Genomic DNA, 24,869 nt, shown 5'->3' with positions numbered 1-24,869 from the left:
TTCCCGTTTCTCATTGATAAAAAGAGAGAGTATAATAGCGTCTGCAGGTAGCATCAGCAGAATTTCAATTCAATTTCGTCTGTTTTGAGTCAACGAAAATAACTTTTATTAGCTCTGGTAGTGTCTACCATAATATTACACTAATTTATCTATATCTATCTTCTAAAACTTGGCACAGATACTTCTTTGAAGACGATACAAACAGTTTGCATACCTTAGATATGAATGTATGGGGGGGTAATAAAATCGATATTTAGATGGTAGATAGTATTGCTGTTGTTAATTTGAATGCGATGCAATTTTCTTTAAATGGTTTCAGAAGATCTGGTAGAAATTAAAAAAGTTATTCTATAGTACGATGATCATAAACAGCCTTTCGTTATAAAATAATCATTATCAGATGGAAAATTTTGAGCGATTACGTGGAAATAATGATGTCATAAGAATTTTCATAACCAGGAGGAAGTAGCAAGTGTTTATAGCCATGGATGCCAAAGGTATCGTAGATCGAATGTGACGAGGAACGTTAACTCCAAGTACGTTACAAGCCCATATACTTTTTGGAACTCAGAGGTTACTAAGACGATGTTTATAGAGAGAAAGTGTTTTCAATGTTCCTAAAAAGGTTTCAAATATAAAACTGGCCCAATTTGTCGAGAATGTCGTGAAAATTATGATTATTGTGAGATTTGAGATGGAACACTGATCATTTACAATCTGAACATGAACGGAGTATTGTTCAATCGGGTTGTCGTCTATGTTGGAGGTCTAAGGGAGGAACGATCTCACCAGTATCCTGCATCTTCTATTCGCGTTGCTGTAAACACCACTACAGAGAAAATAGAATGTAATAAATACTCGCGGATGGATTTGCTGCAGACCAATTTTTGTTATTCAGTTTGAAATCACACGATTTACTTGTAATTTTTCACACATTTCAGCTAAATCTGATAACACCGACAATGATATACAGATGGCGCTTCGATCGGTTGACGACGTTTAATTTTGGGTGGTAAATTAGCAGTTTTCATCGCATGAGCATTTTTCAGTTTCGCGAATCAGCAATATTCAATAAATAGTCACTTTCCACTTATCAACAAACACTTATCACAGCGGCACAGTCACTCAAATTAACTGTTTTGATCAATTACTTCACTATAAGTTGTTTGATACACATTGTAAGGAGTGTATCGATAAGTAGTTAGCAACATTCAAACAGTTATTACTCTGAAATGGCTTTATTTTTGGCAGCGTGTTTTGAGGTGACATGTTTGTTTACATGTCAATAACAGCTGCGCAATCGATTGGTGCTCAGAAAGTGGTGTCACGAACAACGGAATTGCAAAACGGGTGAAAGTGCACCACATCAGTGTCAAAAATATTATTGAGAGGTTCGGTAAGACCCTTTTCATGAAGGATTTGCCCCGATCCGGTAGGAAAACGGGTCCCAGCCAGCCCGGCCGGGACTTAAAAGTGGTAGAGTACATCAGGAAAAACCCGTTGGCGTCGACGCGGGTTTTGGCCAAGCAGTTCAACACCAGCATCGAGATGATTCAACGGATCAAAGTTCGGAACTCCCTGAAAACGTACAAGAAACAGAAGGTGCCGAAAAAGTCCCTGGTACAGCAAGTTCAGGCCAAAACAAGGGCGCAAAAACTGTATAACCGGATTCTACAGTATAAAGACGGATGCATCCTGATCGACGACGAAACCTACGCCAAGGAAGACTCTCGAGCGCTGCCCGGACCGCAATATTATACGAAATCGGTGTACCAGGACCTGGACGACGCTGACACCACGGTGGCGATGGAAAAGTTTGGGCAGAAGGTGTTGGTCCGGCAAGCAATTTGTACCTGTGGTTTGCGGGCGTCGATTTTCTTCACGAAGGGCACAATTAACGCCAAGGTGTACGAGGAAGAATATTTGAAGAAGAGAATGCTGCCACTGTACAGAAAGCAAAAGGCTTCTCCTATCTTCTGGCCGGATTTGGCGTCAGTCCACTACGCCAACTCCGTTGGAATCGGATTTCGTCGAACGAATGTAAAAATTTGCATTCTGCGATTCGATCGAGTGATACTTTTGTATGGAAAATTCGAACTCGATTCAGTTTCCGTAAGAATCGCGCGCTTGTAAAAAGAAACAGTTGTGAATAATTTCAGTCGCAATTTTGATTTTTTTCCCCAACACTGCTTGTCAAATACGGAAAAAATGTGATAGTAGTAAATACACACACAGCTAGCTATGATCGATTATTTTTCTACGTGTTTTATTATTATTATTGGTTGTACAACGTTTAGTCAGTGTTTATGTACACAACATCTGAAGCTAGTTCGAATGGAGGGGGGGCTTTTTATTTCAACATTGTTACAAACTGTAGCTAATTAAATTAGAAGCAACAATCAGAGCTTCCGAGACTCTAGGTTTGCATGTGCGTTCGGCCGTACGCGGTCAAACGTGGGTAAACGGAGGGGGAAGAAAAAACACCACTGATTTGACTATTTATTTCCAAAAACTATTCTGCATTTTTTTGTTTGTTTGTTTCGTATATAGGCACATTATTGACTCTGGTTTCATTTTCACTCGACATTTGGAAGTTAGTACGTGTTGTGTTTTCGCTTACTGTTCGGTACACAATTCTTACATTATTAATTCTGTTACCGTTATTTATCTTGAATTTTTGATCTGCTGTTTTTTTTGTTTTATGTTGGCTACGCTTACTCGTAACAGTCGTGCAGTTAGTAGTAGTAGTCGTTCGTTTTCGATAGCATTAGCTTTCGTAACACTTATTTCTTCTTTGACAACAGTTAACAAAGCGAAAAAAATATCCGTTCATGGCTTGCTACACCGACAGCAAAAATTAAACAAAAAGGCATGAGTTTATGCTTCCCGTATTATGGCGATTTTCTGCGCTGGAAAAAAGCCAGGGAAACCTCAAAAGAAAATCAAAAGACGATCCACGCGGTTGCGTTTTTCGAATGAGGTGCATTTTGAGAAAAGTGCTGCTATCTTTTGAATGTTAATAAAGCAACATTATGACGGCCGGTTGGTGTTAGGCATTGAATTTTAATTTTCTTTCGATTATTTCTGCAAGTGTCGCATATGCCATATGTGCCACGTGTCGGTGCTGGCTGGTTGGCTCAAAGTAATTAAAACAAGTAAGCGAAACTGCTTGGTAAAAATAAACAAGCTACAGTCATCTGAGAGCGCGTTTTTTATTTGTTTTTTTTGGGTGTATGTGTGAGTGTATGTGCCTGCTATTTTCTTATGTGCGAAAATGTTACATAACCATTGAACTATCTACGATTAGAGAATAAAATTATCTCGTTCTATTAGTAAATTGTGAGAATGATGGGTTTACTTTTACAGATCGGGATTTTCGGTTAGCTGCACTAATGTATTGTTTTTTGTTTTGCTTTTTTTTTGGTTATAAATTTTTCTCCTTCAATGTTAAATAATATTTCCTTGCGTTTGAGAAGTACATTTATACATGCGATTTGCTTTGCTAAATAATTACACTGACATTCGTGAACAGTAATGTTACAAAGTTATGGTAGACGATTGAAAACCCTAAAATAATATTAATACACAATTGCTCTCAAATTAATAAGTGAAGTTTTGCGTGTTTGTCTGTTTTGTTGGTTTGTTTCTGTCCTAACAAACAAAACGGAAACAAAAAAAATTAATCAACATGGCTAATCTAGAAGCTACACGTGGTGCCCAATCTCTCTCTGTTTGTGTATGTTTTTTTTTCGCATACAGCTGCTCATCTCATGTTTAATATGGATTATTAGATTAAGTAGTACCAATATGTAATTTTAAATCCGGATCGGATTCTTTTTCGCCTACTGCAGAGTGGTTAAATATATGTATATATTAGAAACAATGACTCGATTCTCTGCGCTTTCCGTGGGTGCATGGTTTTTTTTTAATTGAGTAGTTTTAACTGTGTGTGCGTGCTTAAATTGCCCTCGTGACGGCCGCTTGATGTTGCTGCTGCTGTTGTTGGCCACTGTTGCCCCCGAGGACTACTTTATTCGCAAACGACACGATGGCCCTGGCCGGTTGGGTTGCCTCCAGCTCGCAGAACACATGACACTGGTTATCGGCCGAAGTGGGCGACCGTTTGGCGACGAAGGCAAAGATGTGTCTACAAGAAAAAAAAAAAGAAATGAAAAAGATTCATTCGTAGTTCAACAATTGGTAGCTTGCGAGGCTCGCAAATACACTTACTTGGATGCCGGGATGTCCCCCGTGGTCGATGGGATACTCCACCGGTGGTCATCCGGGTCCAGACCACAGAACGAAACGTTATTGGATGGGTAATGTCGCCTGCGAAGAGGAAAGAAAATAATGAAATAAACTTCTCTGATTTTCTCGTATGGAAAAAAAAATTGCGGCGAAAATTGGTTGTGAAGTTGGATAAAAGCTTTGTGCTTCCGTCGACCACTGAACAGTGCTGCCAGAAATATAATCTCATGAACAGCAAAAAAAAAGCACGATTGATTTGTCGCGCCTACTATGATTTGAAAGCTTTGTCGCCTTCAACTATCAACATTCATTTTGAAGGAAAGCTGCAGGCGATACATTTCAAATAGAGTATTAATTTTAACAGCAGGCGAAATAAATTATTCCACAAAATTTATTCACGAGTTTTAACAAATCGGATCTGGGTTTCTGCAGCAGAACATCATTGCAACATTAAATGAAAAAAATATCATATAATTCTAGTTATGTGTTTTTGTGAGTATTTGAACAACTAGAATTTTTTTTCCTTTTTATTCCGAAATATATTCGTTACTGGTCACTTTTTTGAATTACATCCGATATCTATTTATGTGTTATTAATAAGTTATACGAGCGCGTTGATATGACGAAGTAGGCTTTGGCGTGAGTAGAAGCTATGGCTATGGCTCAGAACATATTAAGGTAAAAATTTGTATGACAGCCCAACTCGACTCAAAACTGACTTTTCAAAAGGGCGCATGGACTTTTAGAATGCTCTTTCTTCAAATCTTAAACTTGCACAAAAGTGGTGTCCAAGAAAGAGGTGGTAAGAAATCAATTGGGTGCTCTAAAAAGGTTTTTTGAATTTTTTAAAATCACTTTTTGAAGCTGTATACGTTTTGAGCTATGCCAAAATCAGCATCTAAGTAAATGGCATTACGAAATAATGTATCATGATTAGGCTTATTTGACCGAGTCATCCACGTTACGAAAAGGTTTCACGCGATATGATCGCGAGATACGAAGCGTTACATTTGTTTAAGCTACAGGTGCTGGTAAGCGTTACAAACGATAAAGCTACGTTATAAGAGGTTCTTTTTGTGTGGTTAAGTAGTTACGATGCCGTACGTTTCAATAAGTTTTAGGCGTTACGAAGCGTTACATGCGTTACTTTTTTGTAAGTTATAGAGGTTACGGAGCGTTACATACGTTACATTTTTATAAGTTAAAGGCGTTAAAAAGCGTGACTTTTATGTAAGTTTAGGGCGCGTTACTTTTTTGTAAGTTATAGGTGTTACGAAGCGTTACGTGCGTTACTTTTTTGTAAGTTATAGGCGTTACGAAGCGTTACGTGCGTTACTTTTTTGTAAGTTATAGGCGTTTCGAAGTGTTACGTTTTATTAAGTTGTAGGCGTTACGAAGCGTTACATATGTTACTTTTTTTTTGTAAATTTTAGACGTTACATGTGTTACTTTTTTGTAAGTTATAGGTGTTACGGAGCGTAACATACGTTACTTTTTTTGTAAGTTATAGGCGTTACGAAGCGTTACATACGTTACTTTTTTGTAAGTTATAGGCGTTTCGAAGTGTTACGTTTTATTAAGTTGTAGGCGTTACGAAGCGTTACATATGTTACTTTTTTTTGTAAATTTTAGACGTTACATGTGTTACTTTTTTGTAAGTTATAGGTGTTACGGAGCGTAACATACGTTACTTTTTTTGTAAGTTATAGGCGTTACGAAGCGTTACATACGTTACTTTTTTGTAAGTTATAGGCGTTACGAAGCGTTACATACGTTACTTTTTTGTAAGTTATAGGCGTTACGAAGCGTTACATACGTTACTTTTTTGTAAGTTATAGGCGTTACGAAGCGTAACATGCGTAACTTTTTTGTAAGTTATAGGCGTTTCGAAGCGTAACTTTGACGTAAGATTAAGGCGTTACGATGCGTTACTTTTTTGTAAGTTAGAGGCGTTTCGAAGTGTTACGTTTTATTAAGTTGTAAGCGTTACGAAGCGTTACGAAACGTTACATACGTTACTTTTTTTGTAAATTTAAGACGTTATATGTGTTACTTTTTTTATAAGTTAGACGTTACAAAGCGTAACTTTTATGTAAGTTTAGGGCGCGTTACATTTTCGTGAGTTACAGGCGTTACAAAGCGTAACTATTATGTAAGTTTACGGCGTTACGAAGCGTTACATGCGTTACTTTTTTGTAAGTTACATACGTTACATTTTTGTAAGTTTCAGACGTTGCATGCGTTACTTTTGTGTAAGTTTCAGGCGTTACGAAGCGTTATATGCGTTACTTTTTTATAATTTATAGGCGTTAAGAAGCGTTACTTTTATGTAACTTTAGGGCGTTACTTGCGTTACTTTTGTGTAAGTTTCAGGCGTTACGAAGCGTTACTTTTTTGTAAGTTATGGGCGTTGCAAAGCGTCACATGCGTTAAATATTTTTAAGCTTCAGGCGTTACAAAGCGTTACGTGCGTTACATTTTTGTAAATTTCCGGCGTTACGAAGCGTTACATTTTAGTAAGTTTAAAGCGTTACATGAGTTACTTTTTTGTAATTTTTATGCGTCACGTAAGTTACAAAGCATCACGTGTTCTTTTTCTGTAATTAATAGGCCAACATTTAGGTGTAATTTATAGGCTAACAGTTTATAGGAGTTACGAAAAGTTACATGTGCTGCTTGAATCAACGTTTTGAAATCATAGATTACTCAGCAGTTCACCATTGTTACGAAGCGTTACTTGCAACTTTTTTACGTTAAAGGCATTATGAAGCCTCACTTTTATTCAACACAATTATGTTTTCAAGTTGGTGTTTACTCAAAGGTGTTAAAACGGTTACATGAAAAACCAATTTTTGTAGTGTTACAATAATATATATAATAGAAATTACAGAATGAAATGCATTTTTTTGCTCTGAGTCATACTCGTTATAACACGTTACATTTACCATAATTGAAGGTGTTATTTATGCTGCTTTTTAGAAAGTATGTTTCTAAAATTGCTGCTGAGCAGCTTCATGAAATTATAAATCCTCTAAATTAAGTAAACACGAGAGCCAATAGACGATTGAACCTGTTAGTCATCGTACAATTAAACTTGGGGGACGGGTAGAGAGTTGTGATGGCATTTCACTAGAGTAATACAGCAGTGCGTAAGTTTCATTTCTACACTGCGGATACATTTGGTGTGCTCCACACGAAGCGGAAAGCGCACTTCTTCTCAGTGTCCATTAGACCAAACTTGTGTTGAAAAAAGCTGGTGCGAGAGAACCACATGAATCGCTCTCATGTGCTCTCGCCTAAATACACCCAAGTGATCACTAGCGCGTGATTAATAGAGAGTAGATCTGGGCTTGCTATAAAAAAAACTTGCAAGGAAAAACAAAAATTCAACGATAAATTGTTTTATTTTGCTGATTTTTTCTTCTTGTACACCTCTGTGAAAGTATCTGCATCCACATCAGAGAATTTGATAGCTCTGCTCTAGCACTTTGGTGCGATTCAGTGCTAGAGGTAAAAGATAAAAAACACGCTCACTCATGATGCGTGCACACTTTATACAACAGTGGCGAAAATTTGTCAAAGAGAAGAGCTCTCGTTGAAGTTGTCAGTGTGAGGGGAGAAATTTGGCTTGCTTTTCGTCACACAGAGGAGGATGGACACCTCTGGTGGAGATTGATACCTTTCACGCGTTTACCAGGATTCAATTTCCAACGGTACAACAGGATCAGGAAGATTTTCCTGTTCAAATAGGCGAATAACTTAAAACCTCAAATAACAAATTAGTACTTAAAGGATTGCCACGCAGAACACTTATTTATGGAGTTGTTAACCCAGGCACTTACCGGAAAAATAGCTGCCGAGTGTTGTCGGTAAGCGTGATGCCCTGTATCGAAACCTTGAAGTGCACTTGCGTTGGTTTTGGCAGTGGTCGCAATGAAAGCAACAATCCTACGGCTTTCCTGATGGCTTGAGGTCCTAAAAGAGACACATGATGAAGCACTCAAACCCGTCGAACAACGCAGTTCTTACCGGTTAACGATTCTGTGTCGCAGGTGAACAAGTACAGCACATTGCAGGCGGCACCCTGAGTGAGAATCTGTTGCTGGGCCGGTGTCTGGAAGTCCGTCTGTTGAAGGTCCTGAAAATTACAAACATTCAAGGTTAAACCGATTTCCTGAAATGATTCAACGTCGAAAATAACACTCACCACATCCGGTATGATCAATCGACAGGGCAATGCAAGCGGTGTGATCGAGTGCTGATAGACCAGTGCCGAGAGTGAAGTGAAAACCGGTTCATTGGAGCATCCCTTCAAGCGAACACCGCGAATCGTTGGTTCCACCAGGAAGTGACGCACCAGCTCATCGCTGTTCGGTCCCTTCGACTGAACACCCGGCGGAGGATGTGCCACTTTAACCACCAATCCGTAAGCGTTTGCGAAAGTGGTTGAATCTCGCACCACAAACGTTCCGGGCGGAGCGTTCCGCAGCATTGCGATCGCCTCCTCGCGGCTAATGGCCGGCTTGTACCAGTACTTGGACGAATCGCGGGCAAACTTGACGAACTGCGGTGCCACCTCCTGCGGTTCGCTGTTCGCGTTCGATGTGATCGAATTGCGCCGTGATGTGTAGCATGAAACCGTTTCGTTCTGGTTGATCAGCTCCTGCGAGCGCTGATTACCGGTGAAGAGGTCCTTGCTGCAGAAAACGAATGAAAATTAAACCAATATCGTAGAGCCGGGCGGTGGTGAAAGAGGAGAGAAAATGCAGGTCTCCGGAACGGAGTGACACAACATCCGAAGGAAATCGGGTTAGTTTTTTTTTTTAATCACTCGGACAACGTTTAGGTGTTACGGAACGGAACTGGCAAATTTGAAATTAAATTTATTCAATGAGTTGCTGATGTGACAGATTCTCACTTTATTTTGAATGTTGTTTTTTTTTTCAAACGCAAAGCCTCCATGGCCTACTACTGATTGTGCAATAAATTTTCGTTGTTTACAGACTGTCATTTCTAAACAAACGTTTTACTCACCGGACAAACAGATAGAAACAACAACAACAACAACAAAACTTACTCGTAGTAGAAGGTACAACTATTCGGTTTTTTCTCGATCACCGGCACAACGCATTGAAACAGACTAGCTTTCAGGCGAAGTTTTTCAAAGTGCTTTAGCAGGACATTTTTGCTATTCGGACAGGATTCAAACCGGTTAGTAGAGAGCAAAGCAAAGCAAAGCGGCAGAATTCAGTCGCCACAAGTGGGCATGTGGTCAGTTTGCACATGTATGCAGAGTGTATGTATTAGTGCATTAGTGCCAATCGATTGTTAACCCGTCTGGAATTCGGAAATCACATTGAATTCCGAATCGAATTCCATACGATTGAACTGGAAAACAGTGACCGATTGTCCTATCGATTATTTTCAGGTTAGTGTGAATGATTCGCCACAGTTGTTTCCTAGGCAACACAACACGGCATTGGATGTAAAGTTTGATAGAAGGGAAAGGAGTAATTTTGGATTCAGGTGCGGTTGCAAACATCCAAACAGCCATGAAGGTGTGAGTGTGTTTCGAAAGAGATACAACTGATTTGCTAACTAATTTGCTAACCTCACGTCGTACGTCGAAACGGTGGATCGCTGACTGCGCAGTGACCAAGTCGAGTTATATTTTCTACAAAAAGGTTGTAGGAAGAATTATGCGAGTTTTTTTTTGGTTTTAATTTGGTTTTTGATGGTTGTTTAAATTGGTTGTTGTTGGTGATAATATCATGATTAGAGAGAGAAAGAATTGTGAAAAAGAAAGGAGAAGACAGTGCCGGGAAATGTTCGCTTGCTTACCGTTGTGATGTCGGACTCTTGGGTGGAAGTGCTGGACTAGAAGTGCCATTGCTGAGACCGTACGGCGTACGTGGGGTCACCGGGAAGGCGGGTGTCTCGGGCCGGGGTGATCCACCGGTCGGCGAGTGGTCCGGTTCCGTTTCCGAGCGGTACGAGGAAAAGGATTCTTCTCTGGCCTGCGAAAAGAGATATTCAATGGTATAGAAAATTAGTAATTATGATCAGTGACAGCTGATATTCCTGGGCTTTTAATTCTGGATAGTCGTAGGGCCAACACAAATAAGTTTTGAACAATAGTTTTATTATGACTCTTAGCTACTCATCTGTTGGCAGGATCTAGTGCGAATGTATCATAAACTAACCTAACCTCATTCAACCTTATTCACAATTATGAAATACTTTGTTTTCCCAATAGACGAGACCGAATATTTGATCTATGTCCTTCAAAATTACATTAAGGTATGTCAATATTATTTTTTTTAAATTAAATTGGACGACAATGTTTTTTTTTAGTTTCAGTTTTCTAAAACGCCTGAAAAATGAGTAAAGAAGCCGACGATTTTGTGATGCTACATAAATTTTGGAATTGTGTAGGAGCCGTCGATGGCAAGCACATTGCGATCCGTAAACCAGATAATTCCAGTTCTCAACACTACAATTACCAAGTATTCTGTACAATTGTAACGTTGGCCGTGATGAACGCAAAACAGAGAATTTCTGATGGTATGTGTTGGAAAGGACGGTCAAATCTCGGATGGAGATGTATTTTTCAGTACAAAAATCGGAAAACTTATAAGAGTGGGTCAATAGAATTACCCCTCATTCTTTAAAGTTCAATGATAATGCTGGTATCCATGGTAACCTATTTATTATTTACAAATAGAACGAACTAGAAAAGGAAACAGCAAAACCTGGGTCGCAGTTGTGTCGTTAACGGTTGTGAAAGCCGACAAAAGAATTCAGCATCATTTTTCGAATTTCCCGACAATTTGAAACTGTGAGTAACTCGCCTAAGCTACTTTCTACAGCAAGCCACTGAAAAAAGAAGTTCGCCTTAGGCAGGCTGCCATCTACGTCAAGACGATGGAACTTTACCCGACATTATTCAACTGGTACTGCAATCAATGGCGAATATGAGGCTCCGTTCTCCCAGCCCAAACGCAGAAAAACAAAAACTAGTTCGTCTGTGAGCATATGTCTGCTGTTGGACGTACAAAGTGTATGTTTCGCTTCAAACAAGAGCGATTGCGTTATCCATCTGCTGGTCGTTTGCATCGGAGAAAAAGAAAACGAAAAGTGGACAACGATGGGGAACATTATGCAAAATCAGCCATTCTAATAGCTCTAAATTTTATCAAAAGAACATTTAAGATTAGGGGAAGGTGTTCGGTTGCCGGCACCCCACCGTAACTTTTTGTGTGTGTAATAGCAGTACGTTCTTTTTGTGCCGAATGCCAAAGCAAACAGACGATTGTACTTTTTACTGAGTTAAATACAAATTTTAATTGCGTGCAAATCAACACAAATGTTTTTTATGACTTTTTTTATAGTATCATAAACTGAAAAGCATCAATCGAAAAGATGAGTTGATTAAGAGGTGAAATCGATCTATTTCGTGATTTAATACCGGATGATATAAAAATTTTCACAACCAAAGTTTTTTTTCGATTTTGGTAACCGGTACCCCATTTTTTTCGACAAATCGCGAAAAATTATCAGTAATATGCAGAGATGCCAAGTCTGCCAATTTGTCTGTAAATTATGAAATTTTTTCGTCTAAAGTCTTTTTACAGACTTTTGAAACTTCGGTTGTTTGCAGACATTCGTCAGAAATAACAGATTTTTGAAAATTGGCGCGATCTCTTCGTTTTTGCTAGCTAAACTTATTGTTTTACCTGGCATCTCTGGTGATATGCAACACATGAACAACTTGACGGCTTCAAAACATCCGTCATATAAGTAAAAACTTTGGTTCTCTGGTTTTGTTAGCCATGGCGACTTTAAACAAATCGTCCAAGTCAAGGAAAATGAACTTTAATGCACTGTTTTATGTCATTCAACGTTGTTTAGTGAATGAGAAGCCAATAAATTCGACTGCAGTAACGTATTCAATGCCACGAAGCCGGTAGAAAACCGGCCACATCAACACCAAAAGCGGCATAATTCAAACCATCGGCCAAAAGAGCCAAGGCGAAGTCTCCATCAGGCAATAGAGACTTTTGTCCAAAACGCTTTCCAAAAGAATAAATTCCGTTTTTTCTTTGAATAATTGCAGTCTTTACTTATATTTTTTCCATTTTTAGCGAAATTTCTCAGAGTGCCGGTAACCGAACACCTTTTTTAAAATGGCCAAAATTTATCACTTTACTAAATTGATAATAAAATTGTTTCAATAGATTGAATCAACTTTGTTTCTTATTCAGTTGTTATCTAGGGACTTTAGCTTTCCATTGATGTATATATATATCTGCATAATGGGGACTTAGTCAGAGGTTATAAGCTTGAAAGAAAAGGGTGCCGGTAACCGAGCACTCTACCCTACTTCTTTGCAAATCGAAGGTAAAAATCATCAGTTTAGTGCAAATCTAGAAAAATTCGATTGGCATTGTGCACTTTTCACACCAAACGAGAGCAAATAATGCTACTGTTTAGCTGCATCGCGGTCGAAAAAATGTTCCGAACAGTGTCTAGTGACAGAAATCAGTCCCGTACAACACTTTGACAGTTTCTTTCACTGAAATATGCAAATCCGAAATGAAATAATCGACATCCAAATTCTATATGTTACAATTTTTGTGGTCGTTGGGATCACCCATTTGTGAAAATTCTACAAACGAAATCACGTAAGAAAGAAAGATTTCAACCAAAATTGATTCAACCGACACTGTGAGCAGTTGTGTTGCGGGACGTTCGCAAAGCCAGTTTCGCTTTTGAACAAGAGCGATTGCGTCATCCAGCTGCTGGTCGTTGGCACATATTCTACGAAATCAGCCCTTTCAAGTGCTATGAATGCAATTTAAAAAACCCTTTTTAATCCACCTAGTGATGTGATAATGCATTTCTCTTTCTTCAAAATAGTCTCATGATTTTTTAAATCTTTTTCGAAAATAATTTGTGACACTAACTTGGGCTGATTTTCAACACCAATTAATTTAGATTGAATCGTGTAGTTCACAAAAGCTCTCCCCTATGGTGCCTTTTCAAGATCGAAAATTTTCAAACCTTAACCACCGGGTAGCGCACCCCTTACCCATATCCGATTTAGCTCAAATTTTGCATGGGCCCTGTCTTCGAGGGGCTTAAACTTTTGAACAGTAGCGCTTTACGAAATTAGAGGTGATGCCAAAATTTTGGCACCCTTATATGTATTAGAGTGATAAAAACGATGTGTTTTGTCGGTTACGTCACTTATACCATCATATCTCCGGAACCAAAAGTCACAGCCATTTGATTTTCGAACTTGATCAAAGCTCAAAGCCTAACAAAAGCTTTCAAACGGGCCTAAGCTTGTCAAAATCGGTTCAGCCATCTCCGAGAAAATTGAGACGTAAAAATATTTTCGAAAGTGCACACAGACATTTTCCGATCTAGTCGAACTGAGTCGAATGGTATATAACACTATGGGTCTCCGATGCTCCGTTTGAAAGTCAGGTTTTCCAGTAATTTTAATACCTTTCTATAGAGAAAGGCAAAACTATAAAGATTACTTCTCTGCAAAACGAAGGTAGAAATCATTAGCTTAGTGCAAACTTTGCACCAAACGAGTGCAAATAAAGCCAGCATTTGGCTGTTTCGCATTCAAGAAAAATGTTCCAAATAGTGTTCAATAATGTTGTAAATACCACCTTTCTAAAGGTCCCGCGAGACATCATCCAGCTGCTGGTCGTTTGCGGTACATTTAATTGACCCGAAAAATGAAAATCCAAAAAGAAGTAATCAATCTCAAAATTCCATATGTTGTTATTTTTGTAGCCATTGGAACCGCTGTTTCGGAAAAAATGTGCAAACGAAATCACGTAAAAAAAACCCTTCACGAAAATTGCTTTAGTGTTGAATTGATCCGCACTGTGTTCAGTTCTGCTGCAGAACTCACGGCAAAAGTGAAGCCTTCTGCGCCAGGAAAAAACGAGCAAAGTTGATCTTTTGATCTACTATAATCATCGTTCGCACCAAACTTCCGCTTCAAACAAGTGCGGAAAATTCATCGAAGTATGAACCCAACAGAGGGAATACAAATCGACAGTTCTAAGGGTAACTAAGTCAAATCATTCAGTACCTAACCTTTTCCAGTGTCTCCACATAGAATCAAGCAAAGGTTTATTGATTTTCCTCGTATACCTAAATTAGATTTTATAAGATCGATTTTCAATCAGAATAAGTGTCGTCACTAATACATACACTCATGGGTGCCACGGCTCAGTGCGGAATGTTAGCCCTGTAGGGTGGCAGATTTATTTTGTGCGCCGTTCACCAAACGAGAGGAAACCAAACATGTTCGGAATTTCGCTCGTGGAAATAATTATCCAACTGTTGAAAGTTGGAGAGATGGTAACTTTCGTTTTTTTTTCAGAATCCAAAGCATTTTACAAAGAACTATTGCGATTTTACTTGAAATGGATGATTTATTAGTAGAGCAATATACCAAAACAAATGTGCATTTTGAAAGTGTGATCTGTCCCTTGTCGACAGCAGTCCTACGTCAATCTCGCGGTTAACTCTTTAACATTACCTACCACAAGTTTTTTTACTCTCATTTGCCCCTTTTATCGTGAATTTGTGTTCTAGAAAAAGTTGGTCATCAATTTGTCCTACTTTAGTATATATCAGCTTTTGAGAACGATTTTAGATAGTCAGAAGTGTGAAGAAACCTGTTAGTTTTTTTTTCTTATTCACGTCATCCAGTTTTGTCTCTGACATTACCCACCTACTTTTTTTTATGAGCGGGAACAACAGAGCTGACAACTACTTCAAATAGCTTGGAGGTAATGCCACGATAATATCTCACGTTTTTACGATTGGATACATGAACGACTGCTTCCACCATATCATTGGGAATATACCATGCTCGGATGATTTGTTGGAAATTTAACTCTAATGGTTCGATAAGAGCATAAACGACGCAAATCCACCATGTCTTTATCCTACCTTAGTGCCCCACATCGCAAGCTGCATTTACTACTTTGCACATTTGTGTATTGCCAAACTGATCAGTCTCGGTATCTTTTCGTTTGTGATATTAATGAACCGTTCTGTACTTTTAGTTCGAAAACAAACAATTACTTATTTGTGCTGCCACGACTATCGAAAATCCGTTCGTATAGACCCTACAATATAATAATACTGATAATACTAAAATCAAGTGCAATCAGTGTACGGTGAACATTTACATTGACATGAGAAAAAATAAATAAAAGCATGCATGATAACGTGTTTTTGATTAGCTAGCGTATGAAACGATTTCTGTTTTACGTTCCTTTTGTTTTTTTTTTGTTTACTATGAAAGATGCATTAGAACCAAAAGGGTTAGCCACAATAACGTGAAACAACTCCAACAGTCGAAATAAGCGCGCGATCAACCGGAGCCGGAGGTTTTGGAATGCTTCTACTAGTAGTTATGAACGAAATGCATAAATGTTACCTGATCGCACCACGAGATGGCATTACTTCGCTCGGACAGGCTCGGCGAAATGGACGAAATGGTACTGTCACTTTCGGATGCGATTCGACGCACGTGTTGGTTATTGATTAGTAAACATGTCGAGTCGTTATGCTGTTGATGATGATGATGATGATGGTTATGATGATGGCCATTTCGACCGTTCGTGGTTACGCCGTTTGTCGACGGAAAGTATCCGTTCCCATTGATATCGGCATGAACACGGAAGGCATCTCCGTTACCCTGGAACATCAGTTCGCTACCGTTGTACAGATTCAGTCGTTGAGCTTCGCTCAGATCATACTCGGTCAGGTTGGCAATCACGGCGGACAGTTCCATCGCTTGGGTGTAGTGAAGGTCACCGTTTCGATTCAAATTCTGTTGCTGTTGTTGTTGTTGTTGCTGGTCAATCTTGGCCAGATGTTGCTCGGTCACATCGTTCTCCAGTGCCAACGATGCGAGCAGTTTGTCCAGTGCCAATTGACCGCTAGGGGGTCGTCGAACCGGAAGGTCTTCCCCTATTCGTAATCGATCACGATCTGTCTGAGCTGAATAGGAGTTGGTACCATTTCGAAGGACGATCTCTCGCTGGTTCTGGTTCTGGTCATGATGGTTCGTGTGAGTATGATTCATGAATCTATGAGTTTCCTTCGGCTGAGGATAATGACGATGAGTCTGGATGGTGGAGGTGGTGATGGTGGAAGTACTATTATTGCTAGGAACGGAAATGGTAGCGGCAGGACTATGGTGGCTATTAGCGATGGTAGTAGGAGTAGTACTAGTAGAAGTAGTAGTAGCAGCAGCAGTAGTGGTAGTACTAGAAATAGTAGTAGTAATAGTAGCAGTAGTCACAACAACACTGCTGCCGTCGGAATTGACCGGGGCGGCCGCACGCTGGACTGCGGCCGCACTGTTAGTTACGTCTTTCAGCAGGTGGTTTAGTTTGTCGCTAGTTTCGAGGTTATTAAGACTGTCTATGTTACTGAAGATTATCTGTTCGGACTCCTAGAAGTAGACAAGAGAAAGAAAGAAACGACATGGCGACAACAACGAAAAATGTGCAATAAATGAACGGCGATGGTTAGAGGGAATCAAATGATAAGCGAAACATAGTGTCAGGTAGAGTTTCACGCATTAAAGCTTTTTTATTGATACTGATTTTTTTCAATTTGTAGGCGAAGTTAAACGTTAAGAGTTCGATTTCCAATCTCATCCACATCCAGTGGTACCAGAATCGGAAGTGTGAAAAAATGTTTCAAAATATTTAAGTATTTATTAATGCATGAAATAGAAGCTTAAAAAATTTAAAAAATAAATGACGAGCCTATCCTCACAATGCCTAAAACATCCCTGATTTTTTTTCTAAAATACCAGAACACTTCTTCCATAGTGCACACTTTTCCCCCACTTCCCCTATGATTGCCTAACGCGTTGCCAAAGAGAGCAAATGAATCGACTTTGAAAATTTGTGCTTTTTGCGTTTCTTGCCAGTATTGGAAGTACACATATTAGTTCGGTCCGGTTTTCAAAAGATGGCTCTAGCTGTTGTCGATAGTTTCAAGAGGTTTGACATCTGTCATTAATATTTAGTTCATATGACTTCGAGTTTTTTTTCACTGTGTTAATAATTATAAACATTTTTGTGTTAACTAAGCAATATTTGCGGGAAGTTTCAGGTTTCTGTTTTAATTGGAAGAAAAGTGCAGCTGAAGTGCACCAAACGGATAAATCATGTCGGGTATGGTTTCGACGTTTCAAGAATGGAGATTTCAGCACTGAAGACAGGCTTCGCTTTGGACAACCAAAAAAATCGTAGACAAATTGTTGGAGGCATAACTTGAGAAAGATTCGAGTCAAACACAATAGGAGTTTGCGTACACCAAGTATCTTAGAAATGCATGAAACGTCCAGATCTGATATATTTTTTTTTCAAAATCGACTTTGGTACTGGGAGTTTGAGATCGCATAACTTCGGAAATCGTCGTAGAAAAAAACCGCAAAATTAAAAAAAATTACTTTGATGCCAACTGCCTGCATCCGTCGGAATCATCAATAATCAGAAGGAGCAATGTCAAGGAATACGGCGGGTGTGGCAAAATGTCTCATTTGAGCGTTTTCAAATATTTTTTCATGACTTTTGCGACATGCGTTGTCATGCAGTAGAATACACTGAGGAAATCCATGAAATGTCCAGATCTAGTATAATCTCCAATTTTTTTTTTGAAATTCGACTTTGGAACGGACACTTTGAAAATTTTCTGTAATCGAAAATTTTTGTTTGATGCCAAATGATTTAAAAAGGCATGAAAAGTCGAGATCGGGTGAAATCTAAAAAAAAATTTTCAGATCGAAAATTGTCAGAGAGTTGACTTAAGAAAATTTGGGGATAACACCAGATCTCGACGTTTCATGTCTTAGAAATACTAAACAAGAAATCCGCGTAACTTCGGAATTCCGCGTAAAAAAGACCTCGACTTCATGTCGCAAAAGTCGTGAAAAAATATTTGGAAACGCTTAAGTGAAACATTTTGCCGCACCGGTCGTATTCTCCTGGCATTGCTCCTTCTGATTTCTTGCTCGCTACGACGGATGCAGCACGTTTACTTCTTTCGCAGAAATCGAAAAACTGACTTCAAACATGAATCACCTCAAAAGACGAGACATTTATTCGAAATGGAATTCGAAAATTGCCTGAGAGGTGAGAAAAATCCCTTCGATTATTCTTTAAATTATTTTTATTTTGAAATAAATGCATTTTCGACCCCAAAAAAGACGGATCGAAACAATTTGTACTCCCGATAAGTAAAAAATGTAGTTGAACTCTTTAGGTAACGAAGAAAGCTTATGCTGAATTTACACCAAATAAAAAAAATACCTTCAAATTCGAACGAAATTGCTCATCTTTCGTCTATCCAGAGAAATTTAATTGCCAAAGCAAACTCCTCTAGATGGGAAATTCAATTCACAAAGCAAACTTTTCAAGCATAACCTTAAAATTTAGGCTCTGGCGTTGATAAATAAATTAAGGCAAAAAGTACATCGGGCATCGGAAAAATTCCACAATATTTCTAGAACCATAAAAATATACCCAAAAACCAGCTCAAAAATGATTAGGAAAACTGTTTAGGAAAACCACTTGTAAAATATGTTCTATCCAAGGAAAACTGCTCCGAAAACTGTCTCAAAAACTGTCCAAAAATACTGCTAGAATAATTAGATTATCTGAGCAGTGCTCCGAAACTTGCTTAAGAAAAAATGGCACGAAAAAAGTGCATAAAAAACTGCTCGGTAGAAAACATTAAAAAACTATTCGAAACATTGCTCGTCAAAACTGCTTGAGAACTCACTGCTCGAAAGAACTGCTTGAAATTCACAGCATGAAAAAGCAATGCAAAAAAAACACTCGAAATCAAGAAAACTGCTAAAAAATTTTTAGGAAAACTGTGCGATAAACTGCTACAGAAAAGTTCTTCAGAGTACTACTTGTAAAAAACTTCTTTGAAAAATTAACCGTGAAAAACTGCTCGAAAATACAATCCGTGACCAAACTGCTTGATAAACTGTTTCCAAAACTGGCCGAAGATACTGCTAGAATTACAGGCTTTTCTGAACCTGGCTCCAAAAATTACTCGAGAAAACGACACGATAAAACACATAAAAAACTGCTGGAAAATGCATAAAAAACTGCTCGATAGAAATTACTCGAAAGAACTACTTGAAAACTCACTGTTCGAAAAAGAAATGTAGAAAAAAAAACTAGAAATCAAGAAAACTGCTAAAAAATTATTAGGAAAATTTTGCGATAAACTGCAACAGAAAACTACATGAAAAAATGCTTTGGAAAATTGCCCGTGAATACTGCTCAAAAACACTACCCATGAAAAACTGCTTGAAAACTGTTTCTAAAAATGTAAAACTGGCCGAAAATTCCGCTCGAATAATTGAGTTTTCTGAACAGTGCTCCTGAAGCTGCTCGAGAAAACGGCACCAAAAAACACATCAAAAGCACTGCTGGAAAACTGCATAAAAAACTGTTCGATAGAAATCACTCGATCAAAAGTGCTCAAAAAATTGTTCTAAAAACTGCTCGAAAAAACTACTTGAAAACTTATTGCTCGAAAAAAGCAATGCAAAAAAACTACTCGAAATCAAGAAAACTGCTCAAAAATTATTAGGAAAACTGTGTGTTAAACTGCTACTGAAAACTGCTTGAGAAAACCACCTGTAACAAACTGCTTTGAAAAAAAGCCTATAAATACTGCTCGAAAAATTGTTTCTAAAACTGGCCGACTCTTCAAAGTAATGCTCCAAAAATTGCTCATAAAAAGGGCACGAATAAACACATCGAAAAACAGAAAACTGCTCGAAAGAACTGCTTAAAAATTCACTACTCGAAAAAGCAATGCAAAAAATACTCGAAATCAAGAAAACTGCTAAAAAAACATTAGGAAAACTGTGCGATAAACTGCTACTTCTTGAGCAAAGCACTTGCGAAAAAATTGCTTTAGGAAATTGCCCTCGAATACTGCTCAAAAAAACTATCCGAGAAAAACTGCCCGTGAAAAACTACTTGTGAAAAATTGCCCGTAAAAAACTGCTCGAAAAAACTACCCGTAAAAATCTGCTCAAAAAACTGTTCTAAAAACTGGCCGAAAATACTGCTCGACTAATTGGCTGATTGGCTCTTCTGATCAGTTCAGAAGCTTGTAAACTCACTGCTCGAAAAAGCAATGCAAAAAAAAACTACTCGAAATCAAGAAAACTGCTCAAAAGAAAAAAAACTGCTTGAGCAAACTTGTGAAAAAAAGCTTTGGGAAATAGCCCTCGAATACTGCTCGAAAAAACTACCCTTGAAAAATAGCTCGGAAAACTGTTTACAAAACTGGTCGAAAATACTGCTAGAATAATCGGCTTTTCTGCTGCTAGAGAAAACGACGCGAAAAAACACGTTGAAAAAAATGCTGGAAAACTACGAAGAAACTGCTCGATAGAAAGTTCTCAAAAAACTATTAAAAAAACTGCTCGACTCGAATTGATTGAAAACCCACTGCTCGAAAAAGCAATGCAAAAAAACTACTCGAAATCAAGAAAACTGCTCAAAAGAAAACTGTGCGATAAACTGATTGAGCAAACTTGTGAAAAAAAGCTTTGGGAAATTGCCGTTTCACTACTAGTGAAAAGCTTCTTTGAAAATATGCCCGTAAAAAACTGCTCGAAAAAACTCGCCTTGAAAAACTGTTCGAAAAAATGTTACCGAAACTTTCCGAAAATATTGCTAGACTAATTAGTTCTTCGGAGCTGTGCTCCATAAATTGCGCGAGAAAACGGCACGAATAAACAATTCGAAAAAATTGCTAGAAAATCGATCTCAAAAAACTATTCAGAAAACTGCTCGAAAGAACTGCTTGAAAATTCACTGCTCGAAAAAGCAATGAGAAAAAATCAAGAAAAATGCTCGAAAATTTTTAACAGAACTATGCGATAAACTGCTACAGAAAACTGCTTGAGCAAAGTATTTGTGAAAAAATGCTTTGGGAAACTGCCCTCGAATGATGCTCGAAAAAAAAAAACCGTGAGAAACTGCTCAACTAATTGGTTCATATGAGCAGTGTTCCGAAAACAGCTCGAGAAAACGGAACGAAAAAACACATCGAAAAAACTGCATAATAGAAAGTGCTCGATAGAAAAAATGCTCAAAAACCTATTCTAAAAACTGCTCGAAAAGGTAAATAAAAATAAACTACTTGAAATCAAAAAACTACACGAATTTTTTTAAATTTTCGGTGGAATTATCCTTTTTTGGCGAATAAAATCATTTCATTCGGTGAAATAACCCATTCTGTGAAATGAGCATCACCAAGTGAATCCTTTCGGTCAAGTGGTCGAACCGAACTACCGAATCGGCGAAATGAGCAATGCGGTAAAACTATTCGCTAAAATAACTCACTCGGTGAGCTTTGTCTTTTGCTAAATGACCATTTCTGGTCATCTGGTGAAATGATCCATTACGTGAAATCAAAAAGCTTGGAGTCGGCAAATGACTGTTTGGTGAAACAGCAAAATTACTATTGGTGGTCAAACGGTATCAAATCAGTTATTATCTATACACATCTCGAATGCAGTTCTACGTCAATCTCGCGGCTATGTCTCTGACATTACCTACTTCAAGTTTTTTTTTTACTTTGACACAGAAACTCTTCTCGTTAGGCGATGATATTTCCAAGGCAATAAAATTTTGTCCTGCTGCATAGTACTTTGTAGGTATTTGTATTTTTTTCAGTTCAAGAAAAATGTCCAAATATCAAATCACGAATAAATTGATATTTTTTCGAATGAAAAACATACCATTCTGTTGTAAAATTTTACCTTTTATTTCAACAAAATTCACAGTGTATAGTTCTTGAGAACATGCCAAATTTCTTTTGACATAACCCAATCCGTTCATTTGAACATTGGTTCAAATTTGACAATTTGACAATTGAAAGAGAAACTACAGCAAATGTATTCCCCCGTCATGAAAAAAATCAGTATCAATATCAAAGAAATTCTGAAAAAGTTAAAGCCACACTCAAGAAAACGATTAATAAACACAAAACACAATGCAATGTAAATGACGTTAATGAAATTTAAAAAAAACACTCGAGCTCACACGCACACACACGTACAGTTACTATCCACCATAAGACAAACCTGTCACTTTCGGTTAGGGCTAGTATAGGGTAAAAACTAAAAAATGCATCGTAAAACCTACCAATCTCGCCTGTCCGTGCTTCGGCGTTGAGTGTTCATGGTCGGCCAGCGAGAGCAACCCATTCTGGACCTGGCTCTGGCTGACGACGACGGGACTCCCACCATTCAGGAGTGATTTTTGACCGCCATGTCCCCCGTTGTTGATGTTACTGCTGCTACTAGTGACACTATTGCTACTGTTAACGGTGTACTGCCGATGTTGTTGTTGATGATGTGGTTGAGAATGATCATAGCAATCCATGGTTGTTGTTGGGGTGGAAACCACGGATGGCGAAGGTGACGCCGTCTGCTGGCGTTGGATTTGTGCGATATGACCGTGCGGTGAGGCATTCAAAACGGATAACGGTGCAGACTACGGGCGGTGCGGGGAGGGAAGGTTTTTTTGATGGGTTGCGTGCGAATGATGCGTATATATAAAATAAATGAAATGCAGGCAAAAAAAACGACGTATGACGGAAATGTACTAAAATCTACCTAATCAAGATCCAGAAGCGCAGGGGAAGTGGTGTTGTGTGTAGTTTCAAATTTTAAACTGACAGCACACTTCCCGTACGCCCGAGGAACTACTAACGGTGCAGAATGCAAATGCAATTAACTGTACAATTTTGATGCAAATTCCCGCCAAAATTTACAAGAAAAAAAATGCTAATCTATTGACATTCCACCAGTTGGCAGTAGCAAGGCAAGTGCAAACTACTTTGTAAAGATCGTTCAAAAACATTTTTTTTTTCAAATGCTAGCAACTTACACCGATCGTTTGCATCTTGGCGTTTTCGTGGGCCCGTTTAACGGCAACAAACGGCCGCTCGTTGGAGTGCGTCCGGGTCGTGGTCAGCGTGTGATAGCTGCGTTCGTTGCGAACCGGTGACAGCGTCTGGCTGCGTCGGTGCGTGGTTTGACTGTTGTACAGCGAGTTGTCAGCGGTGGGGAATGCAGGGCTGCCATAACTGTAACTGTATTGAGGGGTGAAAAAATCCGACCGACCGAAGAGTGCCGCCACTTACCTAAAACTATTTGAATGTTCTCGTTTCTGTTGTTCCTTTCTGGCACGTAGTTTCTGCTGTTGAAGTTGAAGCCATGTTTGGCCGGAGATTCTGCAAGAAAAAAAAGAGAAACCTGTTAGAAAATGACCATCACCACTTCACACGGATATGATTTGCGTCCCACTTAATTCGGCGCCACTGAGCTAAAGTTTAAATACTTTTTTCTTGTGTTTGTTTTCGTCACAACAAACTGTCGCCACTCGCCACCGTGTGTGTGTGTGTCTGTGTGGATCAAGTTCCGAGACGGGTTACCACGCATTTTGCGAAACGGCGACTACGGACTACGCCGTGTCAAGCTTCCCCCTCCCCCTCCCCCCTTCGCTTAACTTCCCTGCCGAGAACCTGTCCCAATCATTCAATTACACTCGATTGGATCATAGCAGAATAATGTCGTAAAGTCGGCGCCCCCGCTTTTCTGTTTTCGAACAGAGCGTCGTTGTGGCCATTAAAAAAAAGTAGCATTGAAATTTATTTCACCGCTGGCCGGCCAATCGCGGTGATATATTCGAACGATTTTGTGGTTGGAATTATGTTCGAAAGTCGTACCTTTCTGTCAGTGACCTTTCCTGCGAGGCACCCGACTACTTTGACCCCGTTTGACAGTTTTCCATTGCGTAAATCTAAACATTTCCAAACCAAGATGGAGTACCAAACTAATAGAACTGTTTCCGATTCTGTTGCGTTGGAAGACTTCGAATTGATCGAAGTAGCTTTTTTATTTCAGACTCCAACTTGCTAGCATAGCAAAATCGACCGACAAATTCAGTCCCCCGCGCATAGTAGGCCGATAACGAAAACCAAAAAAAAAACAATTCCGTTGTCATGGAAGGATGGATGGATGGACGAACAGTGGCGATTGGAACAGCCAGATTTGGAGGTTATTTTCTTTCTCATAATCCTCCGCCGTCATCACCTTCAATTTTCTATTTCGAGAAGAGTATTTTTAGTATTCTGGTTGGTGAGCTGACGCGTGTTCTATAATACACGTAAAAGAAGCTGATGAGGTAGAGCGAAGAAAAAAAAACACAATTCAGCGGCAGCTTTCAAAGATATTCGGATATTCGGATATGCGGCCGCCTTGCCCCTGACCTTGACGACGGTGATCCGACTCGGTGCGTGAGAGAATTATTGTTCTGCTTCTGCCCTGGTGGCGATAAGAACGATAAATGTTAATGAACAACACATGTTTTACTGTCCCGAAGTGTGTAAAGTAATGTGTTTGTTTTGAGCTGTCCGACGAGATCTATATTGTTATTGCACTATTAATAATGGTTGCTTCTATTTCCAACTACTGGCAGCATCATTCGGAAGGTGGTTCGGGAAAATTTTCT

At 38.9% G+C, this 24,869-nt stretch overlaps 1 protein-coding gene across 1 annotated transcript; it reads right to left on the bottom strand.

Annotated features, from left to right (window-relative positions):
- Window positions 1–2,240: 2,240 nt before the first annotated feature.
- On the bottom strand, window positions 2,241–23,647 carry LOC131440047 (putative uncharacterized protein DDB_G0277255). The gene is made up of 11 exons (XM_058611135.1): window positions 23,500–23,647; window positions 23,244–23,448; window positions 22,497–22,847; window positions 15,710–16,750; window positions 10,090–10,265; window positions 9,326–9,436; window positions 8,456–8,945; window positions 8,278–8,386; window positions 8,091–8,223; window positions 4,231–4,329; window positions 2,241–4,147 (listed from the first exon to the last, which is right to left on the bottom strand). Exons 2-11 carry the CDS (start codon window positions 23,256–23,258, stop codon window positions 3,958–3,960), a joined length of 2,715 nt encoding a protein of 904 aa, XP_058467118.1. The 5' UTR covers window positions 23,259–23,448; window positions 23,500–23,647; the 3' UTR covers window positions 2,241–3,957.
- Window positions 23,648–24,869: the final 1,222 nt, after the last annotated feature.

The sequence above is a fragment of the Malaya genurostris genome, unplaced genomic scaffold (genome assembly GCF_030247185.1).
Source record: "Malaya genurostris strain Urasoe2022 unplaced genomic scaffold, Malgen_1.1 HiC_scaffold_53, whole genome shotgun sequence".
In the NCBI taxonomy this organism is placed as follows: domain Eukaryota; kingdom Metazoa; phylum Arthropoda; class Insecta; order Diptera; family Culicidae; genus Malaya; species Malaya genurostris.
This window is presented reverse-complemented; position numbering and strand designations above follow the sequence as displayed.